At 32.8% G+C, this 16,433-nt stretch overlaps 1 protein-coding gene across 1 annotated transcript in view; it reads left to right on the top strand.

Annotated features, from left to right (window-relative positions):
- LOC149780347 (uncharacterized) overlaps positions 1–16,433 on the top strand; it is a 218,306-nt gene that overhangs the window by 189,041 nt on the left and 12,832 nt on the right. Inside the window, exon 14 of the mRNA XM_089936197.1 lies at positions 15,927–15,957. Coding sequence (XP_089792323.1) covers positions 15,927–15,957 — 31 coding nt within the window. The remainder of the gene's footprint in view (positions 1–15,926; positions 15,958–16,433) is intronic.

The following is a 16,433-nucleotide window of genomic DNA, read 5'->3' as shown; positions in this document are numbered from 1 at the left end:
TTGATACTTTGGTGTTTGCCATACTCACCCCCAAAAATATACATACCAAACAAAACTGCATGTTGTCCTTGATTTTTGTTAGTTATAGGTAAGAAGATCAGATGGAACTAAAGCTAGTATTGTGATTTAAAGAAATGGTAAGCATTTGTTTCAAAGAAATTAAATATGGATCGACCGTGCTACAGACAATAAGGAATTTATTATGGATAGACCCTAATACACCAGATAAGGAATTTAATATGGATACCCTAATACACCAGATAAGGAATTTAATATGGATACCCTGATACACCAGAAAAGGAACTTAATATCGATACCCTGATACACCAGATAAGGAATTTAATATGGATATCCTAATACACCAGATAAGGAATTTAATATGGATACCCTAATACACCAGATAAGGAATTTACTATGGATACCCTAATACACCAGATAAGGAAATTAATATGGATACCCTAATACACAAGATAAGGAATTTAATATGGATACCCTGATACACCAGATAAGGAACTTAATATCGATACCTTGATACACAAGATAAGGAATTTAATATGGATACCCTAATACACCAGATAAGGAATTTAATATGGATACCCTAATACACCAGATAAGGAATTTACTATGGATACCCTAATACACCAGATAAGGAATTTAATATGGATACCCTAATACACCAGATAAGGAATTTAATATGGATACCCTAATACATCAGATAAGGAATTTAATATCGATACCCTAATACACCAGATAAGGAATTTAATATCAATGCCCTAATACACCAGGTAAGGAATTTAATATGGATACTGTGATACATCAGATAAGAAATTTAATATGGATACCCTAACACACCAGATAAGGAATTTAATATCGATACCCTAATACACCAGATAAGGAACTTAATATCAATACCCTAATACACCAGATAACGAATTTAATATGGATACCCTGATACACCAGATAAGGAATTTAATAATGATACCCTGATACGCCAGATAAGGAATTTAATATGGATACCCTAATACACCAGATAAGGAATTTAATATCGATACCCTAATATACCAGATAAGGAATTTAATATGGATACCCTGATACACCAGATAAGGAATTTAATATCAGTACTCTAATGCACCAGATAAGGAATTTAATATGGATACCCTAATACACCAGATAAGGAATTTAATATATATTCCCTAATACACCAGATAAGGAATTTAATATGGATACCCTGATACACCAGATAAGGAACTTAATATCGATACCCTAATACACCAGATAATGAATTTAATATGGATACCCTGATACACCAGATAAGGAATTTAATAATGATACCCTGATACGCCAGATAAGGAATTTAATATGGATACCCTAATACACCAGATAAGGAATATAATATCGATACCCTAATATACCAGATAAGGAATTTAATATGGATACCCTAATACACCAGATAAGGAATTTAATATATATTCCCTAATACATCAGATAAGGAATTTAATATGGGTACCCTGATACACCAGATAAGGAATATAAGGAGTTTAATATGGATATCCTGATACACCAGATAAGGAATTTAATATCAATACCCTAATACACCAGATAAGGAATTTAATATCAATACCCTAATACACCAGATAAGGAATTGAATATATATTCCCTAATACACCAGATAAGGAGTTTAATATGGATACCCTGATACACCAGATAAGGAACTTAATATGGATACCCTAATACACCAGATAAAGAATTTAATATTGATACCCTAATACAACAAATAAGGAATTTAATAACGATACCCTAATACACAAGATAAGGAATTTAATATGGATACCCTAATACACCAGATAAGGAATTTAATATCAATACCCTAATACACCAGATAAGGAATTGAATATATATTCCCTAATACACCAGATAAGGAGTTTAATATGGATACCCTGATACACCAGATAAGGAACTTAATATGGATACCCTAATACACCAGATAAAGAATTTAATATTGATACCCTAATACAACAAATAAGGAATTTAATAACGATACCCTAATACACAAGATAAGGAATTTAATATGGATACCCTAATACACCAGATAAGGAATTTACTATGGATACCCTAATACACCAGATAAGGAATTTAATATGGATACCCTGATACACCAGATAAGGAACTTAATATCGATACCCTGATACACAAGATAAGGAATTTAATATGGATACCCTAATACACCAGATAAGGAATTTAATATGGATACCCTAATACATCAGATAAGGAATTTAATATCGATACCCTAATACACCAGATAAGGAATTTAATATCAATGCCCTAATACACCAGGTAAGGAATTTAATATGGATACCGTGATACATCAGATAAGAAATTTAATATGGATACCCTAACACACCAGATAAGGAATTTAATATCGATACCCTAATACACCAGATAAGGAACTTAATATCGATACCCTAGTACACCAGATAACGAATTTAATATGGATACCCTGATACACCAGATAAGGAATTTAATAATGATACCCTGATTTGCCAGATAAGGAATTTAATATGGATACCCTAATACACCAGATAAGGAATTTAATATCGATACCCTAATACACCAGATAAGGAATTTAATATGGATACCCTAATACACCAGATAAGGAATTTAATATGGATACTCTAATACACCAGAGAAGGAATTTAATATGGATACCCTAATACACCAGATAAGGAATTTAATATGGATACCCTGATACACCAGATAAGGAATTTAATATCAGTACTCTAATGCACCAGATAAGGAATTTAATATGGATACCCTAATACACCAGATAAGGAATTTAATATATATTCCCTAATACACCAGATAAGGAATTTAATATGGATACCCTAATACACCAGATAAGGAATTTAATATATATTCCCTAATACACCAGATAAGGAATTTAATATGGGTACCCTGATACACCAGATAAGGAATATAAGGAGTTTAATATGGATACCCTAATACACCAGATAAGGAAATTAATATCAATACCCTAATACACCAGATAAGGAATTGAATATATATTCCCTAATACACCAGATAAGGAGTTTAATATGGATACCCTGATACACCAGATCAGGAATTTAATATGGATACCCTAATACACCAGAAAAAGAATTTAATATTGATACCCTAATACAACAAATAAGGAATTTAATAATGATACCCTAATACACAAGATAAGGAATTTAATATGGATACCCTGATACACCAGATAAGGAATTTAATATAGATACCCAGATACACCAGATAAGGAATTTAATATGGATACCCTGATACATCAGATAAGAAATTTAATATGGATACACTAACACACCAGATAAGGAATTTAATATGGATACCCTGATACATCAGATAAGAAATTTAATATGGATACCCTAACACATCAGATAAGAAATTTAATATGGATACACTAATACACCAAATAAGGAACTTAATATGGATACCCTAATACACCAGATAATGAATTTAATATGGATACCCTGATACACCAGATAAGGAATTTAATATGGATACCCTGATACATCAGATAAGAAATTTAATATGGATACACTAATACACCAAATAAGGAACTTAATATCGATACCCTAAGACACCAGATAATGAATTTAATATGGATACCCTGATACACCAGATAAGGAATTTAATAATGATACCCTGATACGCCAGATAAGGAATTTAATATGGATACCCTGATATACCAGATAAGGAATTTAATATAGATACCCAGATACACCAGATAAGGAATTTAATATGGATACCCTGATACATCAGATAAGAAATTTAATATGGATACACTAACACACCAGATAAGGAATTTAATATGGATACCCTAATACACCAAATAAGGAACTTAACATCGATACCCTAAGACACCAGATAATGAATTTAATATGGATACCCTGATACACCAGATAAGGAATTTAATAATGATACCCTGATACGCCAGATAAGGAATTTAATATGGATACGTTAATACACCAGATAAGGAATATAATATTGATACCCTAATATACCAGATAAGGAATTTAATATGGATACCCTAATACACCAGATAAGGAATTTAATATGGATACTCTAATAAACCAGATAAGGAATTTCATATGGATACCCTAATACACCTGATAAGGAATTTAATATGGATACCCTGATACACTAGATAAGGAATTTAATATGGATACCCTGATGCACCAGATAAGGAATTTAATATCAATACCCTAATGCACCAGATAAGGAATTTAATATGGATACCCTGATACACCTAATAAGGAATATAAGGAGTTTAATATGGATACCCTGATACAAAAGAAAAGGAATTTGATATGGATACCCTGATACACCAGATAAGGAATTTCATGTGGATACCCTAATACACCAAATAAGGAATTTAATATGGATACCCTGATACACCAGATAAGGAATTTAATATGGATACCCGGATACACCAGATAAAGAATTTAATATGGAAACCCTAATACACCAGATAAGGAATTTGCTATGGATACCCTAATACACCACATAAGGAATTTAATATGGATACCCTGATACACAAGATAAGGAATTTAATATGGATACCCTGATACACCAGATAAGGAATTTAATATGGATACCCGGATACACCAGATAAAGAATTTAATATCGAAACCCTAATACACCAGATAAGGAATTTACTATGGATACCCTAATACACCAGATAAGGAATTTAATATGGATACCCTAATACACCAGATAAGGAATTTAATATGGATACCCTAATACACAAGATAAGGAATTTAATATGGATACCCTGATACACCAGATAAGGAACTTAATATCGATACCCTGATACACAAGATAAGGAATTTAATATGGATACCCTAATACACCAGATAAGGAATTTAATATCTATACCCTAATACACCAGATAAGGAATTTAATATGGATACCCTGATACAGCAGATAAGGACTTTAATATGGATACCCTAATACACAATTTAAGGAATTTAATATGGATACCCTGATACACCAGATAAGGAACTTAATATCGATACCCTGATGCACAAGATAAGGAATTTAATATGAATACCCTAATACACCAGGTAAGGAATTTAATATGGATACCCTAATACACCAGATAAGGAATTTAATATGGATACCCTAATACACCAGATAAGGAATTTAATATGGATACCCTAATACACCAGATAAGGAATTTAATATGGATACCCTAATACATCAGATAAGGAATTTAATATGGATACCCTGATACATCAGATAAGAAATTTAATATGGATACCCTAACACACCAGATAAGGAATTTAATATGGATACCCTAATACACCAGATAAGGAATGTAATATGGATACCCTAATACATCAGATAAGGAATTTAATATCGATACCCTAATACACCAGATAAGGAATTTAATATCAATGCCCTAATACACCAGGTAAGGAATTTAATATGGATTCCCTGATACACCAGATAAGGAATTTAATATGGATACCCGGATACACCAGATAAGGAATTTAATATGGATACCCGGATACACCAGATAAAGAATTTAATATGGAAACCCTAATACACCAGATAAGAAATTTACTATGGATACCCTAATACACCAGATAAGGAATTTAATATGGATACCCTAATACACAAGATAAGGAATTTAATATGGATACCCTGATACACCAGATAAGGAACTTAATATCGATACCCTGTTACACAAGATAAGGAATTTAATATGGATACCCTAATACACCAGATAAGGAATTTAATATGGATACCCTAATACACCAGATAAGGAATTTAATATCGATACCCTAATACACCAGATAAGGAATTTAATATGGATACCCTAATACAGCAGATAAGGAATTTAATATGGATAACCTAATAAACCAGATAAGGAATTTAATATGAATACCCTAATACATCAGATAAGGAATTTAATATCGATACCCTAATACACCAGATAAGGAATTTAATATCAATGCCCTAATACACCAGTTAAGGAATTTAATATGGATACCCTGATACACCAGATAAGGAATTTAATATCGATACCCTAATACACCAGATAAGGAATTTAATATCGATACCGTAGTACACCAGATAAGGAATGTAATATGGATACCCTAATACATCAGATAAGGAATTTAATATCGATACCCTAATACACCAGATAAGGAATTTAATATCAATGCCCTAATACACCAGGTAAGGAACTTAATATGGATACCCTGATACATCAGATAAGAAATTTAATATGGATACCCTAACACACCAGATAAGGAATCTAATATCGATCCCCTAATACACCAGATAAGGAACTTAATATCGATACCCTAATACACCAGATAACGAATTTAATATGGATACCCTGATACAACAGATAAGGAATTTAATAATTATACCCTGATACGTCAGATAAGGAATTTAATATGGATACCCTAATACACCAGATAAGGAATTTAATATCGATACCCTAATATACCAGATAAGGAATTTAATATGGATACCCTAATACACCAGATAAGGAATTTAATATGGATGCTCTAATACACCAGAGAAGGAATTTAATATGGATACCCTAATACACCAGATAAGGAATTTAATATGCATACCCTGATACACCAGATAAAGAATTTAATATCAATACCCTAATACACCAGATAAGGAATTTAATATATATTCCCTAATACACCAGATAAGGAATTTGATATGGATACCGTGATACACCAGATAAGGAATATAAGGAGTTTAATATGGATATCCTGATACACCAGATAAGGAATTTAATATGGATACCCTAATACACCAGATAAGGAACTTAATATCGATACCCTAATACACCAGATAACGAATTTAATATGGATACCCTGATACACCAGATAAGGAATTTAATAATGATTCCCTGATACGCCAGATAAGGAATTTAATATCGATACCCTAATACACCAGATAAGGAATATAATATCGATACCCTAATATACCAGATAAGGAATTTAATATGGATACCCTAATACACCAGATAAGGAATTTAATATATATTCCCTAATACACCAGATAAGGAATTTAATATGGATACCCTGATACATCAGATAAGAAATATAAGGAGTTTAATATGGATATCCTGATACACCAGATAAGGAGTTTGATATGGATACCCTAATACACCAGATAAGGAATTTAATATTGATACCCTAATACACCAGATAAGGAATTGAATATATATTCCCTAATACACCAGATAAGGAATTTAATATGGATACCCTGATACACCAGATAAGGAATGTAAGGAGTTTAATATGGATACCCTGATACACCAGATAAGGAATTTAATATGGATACCCTAATACACCAGATAAGGAATTGAATATATATTCCCTAATACACCAGATAAGGAATTTAATATGGATACCCTGGTACACCAGATAAGGAGTGTAAGGAGTTTAATATGGATACCCTGATACACCAGATAAGGAATTTAATATGGATACCCTAATACACCAGATAAGGAATTTAATATTGATACCCTAATACACCAAATAAGGAATTTAATAACGATACCCTAATACACAAGATAAGGAATTTAATATGGATACCCTAATACACCAGATAAGGAATTTAATATCAATACCCTATTACACCAGATAAGGAATTGAATATATATTCCCTAATACACCAGATAAGGAATTTAATATGGATACCCTGGTACACCAGATAAGGAGTGTAAGGAGTTTAATATGGATACCCTGATACACCAGATAAGGAATTTAATATGGATACCCTAATACACCAGATAATGAATTTAATATTGATACCCTAATACACCAAATAAGGAATTTAATAACGATACCCTAATACACAAGATAAGGAATTTAATATGGATACCCTAATACACCAGATAAGGAATTTAATATCAATACCCTATTACACCAGATAAGGAATTGAATATATATTCCCTAATACACCAGATAAGGAATTTAATATGGATACCTGATACACCAGATAAGGAATGTAAGGAGTTTAATATGGATACCCTGATACACCAGATAAGGAATTTAATATGAATACCCTAATACACCAGATAAGGAATTTAATATTGATACCCTAATACACCAAATAAGGAATTTAAGAACGATACTCTAATACACAAGATGAGGAATTTAATATGGATACCCTGATACACCAGATAAGGAATTTAATATGGATACCCAGATACACCAGATAAGAAATTTAATATGGATACCCTGATATACCAGATAAGGAATTTAATATAGATACCCAGATACACCAGATAAGGAATTTAATATGGATACCCTGATACATCAGATAAGAAATTTAATATGGATACACTAACACACCAGATAAGGATTTTAATATGGATACCCTAATACACCAAATAAGGAACTTAATATCGATACCCTAATACACCAGATAACGAATTTAATATGGATACCCTGATACACCAGATAAGGAATTTAATAATGATTCCCTGATACGCCAGATAAGGAATTTAATATGGATACCCTAATACACCAGATAAGGAATATAATATCAATACCCTAATATACCAGATAAGGAATTTAATATGGATACCCTAATACACCAGATAAGGAATTTAATATGGATACTCTAATAAACCAGATAAGGAATTTAATATGGATACCCTAATACACCAGATAAGGAATTTAATATCGATACCCTAATACACAATTTAAGGAATTTAATATGGATATCCTGATACACCAGATAAGGAACTTAATATCGATACCCTGATACACAAGATCAGGAATTTAATATGAATATCCTAATACACCAGATAAGGAATTTAATATGGATACCCTAATACACCAGATAAGGAATTTAATATGGATACCCTAATACATCAGATAAGGAATTTAATATTGATACCCTAATACACCAGATAAGGAATTTAATATGGATACCGTGATACACCAGATAAGGAATTTAATATGGATACCCTGATACATCAGATAAGAAATTTAATATGGATACCCTAACACACCAGATAAGGAATTTAATATGGATACCCTAATACACCAGATAAGGAATTTAATATGGATACCCTAATACATCAGATAAGGAATTTAATATCGATACCCTAATACACCAGATAAGGAATTTAATATCAATGCCCTAATACACCAGGTAAGGAATTTAATATGGATACCCTGATACACCAGATAAGGAATTTAATGTGGATACCTAGATACATCAGATAAAGAATTTAATATGGAAACCCTAATACACCAGATAAGGAATTTACTATGGATACCCTAATACACCAGATAAGGAATTTAATATGGATACCCTAATACACCAGAAATGGAATTTAATATGGATACCCTAATACACCAGATAAGGAATTTAATATGGATACCCTAATACACAAGATAAGGAATTTAATATGGATACCCTGATACACCAGATAAGGAACTTAATATCGATACCCTGATACACAAGATAAGGAATTTAATATGGATACCCTAATACACCAGATAAGGAATTTAATATGGATACCCTGATACACCAGATAAGGAATTTAATATGGATAACCTGATACACCAGATAAGGAATTTAATATCAATACCCTAATGCAGCAGATAAGTAATTTAATATGGATGCCCTGATACACCTAATAAGGAATATAAGGAGTTTAATATGGATACCCTGATACACAAGAAAAGGAATTTGATATGGATACCGTGATACACCAGATAAGGAATTTAATATGGATACCCTAATACACCAAATAAGGAATTTAATATGGATACCCTGATACACCAGATAAGGAATTTAATATGGATACCCGGATACACCAGATAAAGAATTTAATATGGATACCCTAATACACCAGATAAGGAATTTAATATGGATTCCCTGATACACCAGATAAGGAATTTAATATGGATACCATGATACACCAGATAAGGAATTTAATATGGATACCCTGATACACCAGATAAGGAATTTAATATCAATGCCCTAATGCACCAGATAAGGAACTTAATATCAATACCCTAATACACCAGATAAGGAATTTAATATATATTCCCTAATACACCAGATAAGGAATTTAATATGGATACCCTAATACACAAGATAAGGAATTTAATATGGATACCCTAATACACCAGATAAGGAATGTAATATGGATACCCTAATACACCAGAAAAGGAATTTAATATGGATACCCTAATACACCAGAGAAGGAATTTAATACAGATACCCTGATACACCAGATAAGGAATTTAATATGGATACCCTGATACACCAGATAAGGAATTTAATTTCGATACCCTAATACACCAGATAAGGAATTTAATATGGATACCCTGATACACCAGATAAGGAATTTAATATGGATACCGTAATACACCAGATAAGGAATTTAATATTGATACCCTAATACACCAGATAAGGAATTGAATGTATATTCACTAATACACCAGATAAGGAATTTAATATGGATACCCTGATACACCAGATAAGGAATGTAAGGAGTTTAATATGGATATCCTAATACACCAGATAAGGAATTTAATATGGATACCCTGATACACCAGATAAGGAATGTAATATGGATACCCTAATACACCAGAGAAGGAATTTAATATGGATACCCTAATACACCAGATAAGGAATTTAATACGAATACCCTGATACACCAGATAAGGAATTTAATATGGATACCCTGATACACCAGATAAGGAATTTAATTTCGATACCCTAATACACCAGATAAGGAATTTAATATGGATCCCCTGATACACCAGATAAGGAATTTAATATAGATACCCTAATACACCAGATAAGGAATTTAATATGGATACCCTGATACACCAGATAAGGAATGTAATATGGATACCCTAATACACCAGATAAGGAATGTAATATGGATACCCTAACACACCAGAAAAGGAATTTAATATGGATACCCTGATACACCAGATATGGAATTTAATATGGATTCCCTGATACACCAGATAAGGAGTTTGATATGGATGCCATAATACACCAGATAAGGAATTTAATATGGATACCCTGATACACCAGATAAGGAATGTTATATGGATACCCTAATACACAAGATAAGGAATTTAATATGGATACCCTAATACACAAGATAAGGAATTTAATATGGATACCCTAATACACCAGAAAAGGAATTTAATATGGATACCCTAATACACCAAATAAGGAATTTAATATGGATACCCTGATACACCAGATAAGGAATTTAATATGGATACCCTAATACACCAGATATGTAATTTAATATGGATACCCTGATACACCAGATAAGGAATTTAATATGGATACCCTAATACACCAGAAAAGGAATTTAATATGGATACCCTAATACACCAGATAAGGAATTTAATATGGATACCCTGATACACCAGATAAGGAATTTAATATGGATACCCTAATACACCAGATATGTAATTTAATATGGATACCCTGATACACCAGATAAGGAATTTAATATGGATACCCTAATACACCAGATAAGGAATTTAATATGGATACCCTGATACACCAGATAAGGAATTTAGTATGGATACCCTGATACACATGATAAGGAATATAATATGGATGGACCCAGTGATGGCAGGTAAGTAATTTAATGTGGACAGACCCTGAGATGGCATATAAGAAATTTAATTTGGACAGACTGTGAGATGGCATATAAGAAATTTAATGTGGATATACCCTGAGATGGCAGTAAAGGACTTTAACATGGACAGACCCTAATAGAGCAGATAAGGAATTTAGTATGGACAGACCCAAACGGAGCAGATAATGAATTTAATATGGACATCCATCATGCATCATGCTTATTATCAGTAGTGTCATTTTTGTCTCCCTCATGCATCATGCTTGTTATCAATAGTGTCATTTTCTATCCATCATGCATCATGTTGTTTTATCAGTGGTGTCAGTTTTTCTCTCATGCCTCATGTTTATTAACAATAGTGTCATTTTTCTATCCTTCCTGCAACATGCTTATTATCAATAGTGTCATTTTTCTATCCATCATGCATCATGCTTATTATCAGTGGTGTCATATTTTTCTCTCATGCGTTATACTTATTATCAGTAGTGTCATTTCTCTCTCCCTCATGCCTCATGGTTATTATAAATATTGTCATTTTTCTATCCATCATGCATCATGCTTATTATCAGTGGTGTCTTTTTTTCTCTCATGCATTATGCTTATTATCAGTAGTGTCATTTTTTCTCTCATGCCTCATGCTTATTATCAGTAGTGTCATTTTTCTATCCATCATACATCATGCTTATTATCAGTGGTGTCATTTTTTCTTTCATGCATTATGCTTATTATCAGTAGTGTCATTTCTCTCTCCCTCATGCCTCATGCTTATTATAAATATTGTCATTTTTTTATCCTTCATACATCATGCTTATTATCAATAGTGTCATTTTTCTATCCTTCATACATCATGCTTATTATCAGTAGTGTCATTTTTCTATCCATCATGCATCATGCTTATTATCAGTGATGTCATTTTTTCTCTCATGCATTATGCTTATTATCAGTGGTGTCATTTCTCTCTCCCTCATGCCTCACGCTTATTATCAAAGGTTTCATTTTTCTATCCTTCATGCATCATGCTTATTATCAGTGGTGTCATTTCTCTGTCCATCATATATCATGCTTATTAACAGTGGTGTCATTTTAATGTGACTGGGTGGGACATATGCTACATGTCTTCGGCATGATGCCCCAGTGCTAGACATTGCTATAAACTGCCACATTGCAGACATCATAGTGATATGACTGATAAATTGTTAAAGCTATGTTAACAATTCAAATCACACACACATCACTGGCATCATTTTTCTCTCTATCATCCATCATGTTTATTACCACTGGTGTCATTTTTAACTTGCATAATATAATCAATATTGTCATTTTTAACTCCATCGTGCATCATGCTTATTATAACTAGTTTCATTATACTCTCTATCCGACACTGTTGACAGAATTGCTTAGAATTGTGAAATACTCCTGTCATCTTTATCAGCCTGTCATCCATTAAGAATATAAATTTGTATTAATGTTGCTGCAGCAGATTAATTTATGTGTGAAATGACTGTTGTACCATGGAGCACTTAATCATCAAATTGTGTTGTACATGGTACCTTGGAGCACTTAATCATCAGATAATATTGTACATGGTACCATGAAGCACTTAATCATCAGATAATGTTGTACATGGTACCTTGGAGCACTTAATCATCAGATAATGTTGTACATGGTACCATGGATCACTTAATCATCAAATTGTGTTGTACATGGTACCATGGAGCACTTAATCATCAGATAATATTGTACATGGTACCATGAAGCACTTAATCATCAAATTGTGTTGTACATGGTACCATGGATCACTTAATCATCAAATTGTGTTGTACATGGTACCATGGAGCACTTAATCATCAGATAATGTTGTACATGGTACCATGGATCACTTAATCATCAAATTGTGTTGTACATGGTACCTTGGAGCACTTAATCATCAGATAATATTGTACATGGTACCATGAAGCACTTAATCATCAGATAATGTTGTACATGGTACCTTGGAGCACTTAATCATCAGATAATGTTGTACATGGTACCATGGATCACTTAATCATCAAATTGTGTTGTACATGGTACCATGGAGCACTTAATCATCAGATAATATTGTACATGGTACCATGAAGCACTTAATCATCAGATAATGTTGTACATGGTACCATGGAGCACTTAATCATCAGATAATGTTGTACATGGTACCATGAAGCACTTAATCATCAAATAGTGTTGTACATGGTACCATAGAGCACTTACTCTTCAAATATTGTTGTACATTGTACCATAGAGCACTTACTCTTCAAATATTGTTGTATGTTGTACCATGGAGCACTTACTCATCAAATAGTGTTGTACTGGTACCATAGAGCACTTACTCATCAGATATTGCTGTACATAGTACCACATAGCACTTACTCTTCAAACATTGTTGTACACAGTACCATGGAGCACTTACTCATCAAATAGTGTTGTATGTGGTACCATACAGCACTTGCTCATCAAATACTCTCTTTTACATTGAACCATGGAGCACTGATTCTTCACCTATTGTTGTACATAGTACCATGGAGCACTTTTCAAACAGTGTTATACATAAAACCATTGAGCACTTACTCTTCAACAATTGTTGTACATTGTACCATGGAGCACTTTTCAAATATTGTTGCGAGTGGCCGAGTAGTCTAAAGTGCTCTCCATTACGGATCACTGCCATCTCACCTCTGTCTGCATGGTTCAAGTCTCAGATTCAGCCAATGTGGATATGTGAGAAAGCTTGTCAGTAGCTTCTCGTGGGTCGGTGGTTCTTTCCAGGGGTTTTCTCGGGTTCTTCCTCCACCAGTAATACTGGCCGCCATGTATAGCCTATCATGTGTGAAAAAATGGCGTAAAACACTACAACAACAACAACAACAAATATTGTTGTACACAGTACCATGGAGCACTTACTCTTCAAATATTGTAACAGTTGTACATGTATATAGTACCATGGAGCATATATTCTTAAGATATTGTTGTACATAGTACCATAGAGCACTTACTCATCAAATAGTGTTGTACATAGTATCATGAGCACTTACTCATCAAATAGTGTTTTAAACAGTATCGTGGATAATTTAATAGTCGAATACTGTATTGTTGTACATGGTACCATGGAGCACTTTCTCATCAAATATTTTTTTTAAGCATAGTACAGTGTATGATAGATAAAGAATATTTACATTTTTAGTCCGTCAGTTACATTGTGAAAAATATCGATCCTTTCTTAATTTGGACGACAACTTGTACATAGTACATAATTAGGCAAACACTATTGACAGTGTTGAGTCCATTAATACATGGCATCATTAAAAATAGTGATCCTTTTTCAATTTGGGTGACCCTTTTCAATATGTCGACTCAACATTGTCAGTGTCAAGTCTAGTCCTAGATTAAACCCTGCCATACAAAGCTTGACATGTCATGTCCACCTTGGTAGCTGGGTGCTTGGCATAGCAATCTGGCATCTGTAGTCGTGTTCATCTGTTTGTTAATACCTCATATTTAACTGAAATGCTGAATTTTTTAATTTTCCTTTTTGTTATAATACCATCTTCACTGTGTACTTATATAGCTAAATAAATACCTTCATTATCAGAGTTTGGGCTGGACTTGCAGACCTCGGTTAGATTCATCTTTTCAGCAGTTAACTATTTTCATTGTAGATGAATAGCAGCAATTTCCCATTTTGCTATCAGAAAGATATGCCACACATCATGTCAATTTCCCATTTTGCTATCAGAAAGATATGCCACACATAATGTCAATTTCCCATTTTGCTATCAGAAAGATGCACCACACATCATGTAAATTTCCCATTTTGCTATCAGAAAGATATGCCACACATAATGTCAATTTCTCATTTTGCTATCAGAAAGATGTGCCACACATCATGTCAGTTTCCCATTTTGCTATCAGAAAAATATGCCACACATTATGTCAATTTCCCATTTTGCTGTTAGAAAGATATGCCACACATCATGTAAATTTCCTATCTTGCTATCAGAAAGATATGCCACACATCATGTCAATTTCCCTTTGATTGGGTACCCAGGTAACTGATCGTTGGGTTTGATGTGTACATGGTAGAAATTTCATAAAATTTTGATATCTCTAACACCAATAAGAATTACTAATTTAGTCTTCAGTTCTGAACAGACAATTTTGAACAATACATGCAAACTTTATCAAACATTTAAAGTTATAATAATAATTTATTTTTTTTACATTTCAGGAGAGCCAAGGAACAGATGAGCGAAATACTGGTTAGTGACAGAAAATGAAAAATGTTTTAATGTTTCATTTTCCATAGCAGGAGTCTGTATGCATTTCTTGTCTTGTGCCATAGTTACATGTCATTTTTAGTTCTACTGGTCAAAGACCAGACAAGCTTATATGATGGTCTGTTTTATGTAATCCATCAGTCCTTTTGCACAAGTTTGTTATTACTGCTCTTCCTAAACTACTTGGAGGAATACCATGAAACTGTATACACACATTCATCCCATGGTTTAGTTGGTCCTAAATGAAAATGATACTGCTTGGACAAATCATGTAATTGCTACTCTTCCTGAACAATAAGAAATGTTGCCATGGTGTTATCACTAAAAGACTTCTTATGATGTCTAGTTGGTCATCAGTTAAAATGGTGCAGATCTAAATTCCATTAGAAATTTCTTTTCAGCCAGAAGAGCATCAGTCCCTTGGAGGGACTCTTGTTTTCTCTGGCAAGTCTTGAAGA

Source organism: Sinohyriopsis cumingii, chromosome 16, assembly GCF_028554795.1.
Source record: "Sinohyriopsis cumingii isolate HCF-2022 chromosome 16, ASM2855479v2, whole genome shotgun sequence".
In the NCBI taxonomy this organism is placed as follows: domain Eukaryota; kingdom Metazoa; phylum Mollusca; class Bivalvia; order Unionida; family Unionidae; genus Sinohyriopsis; species Sinohyriopsis cumingii.
This window is presented reverse-complemented; position numbering and strand designations above follow the sequence as displayed.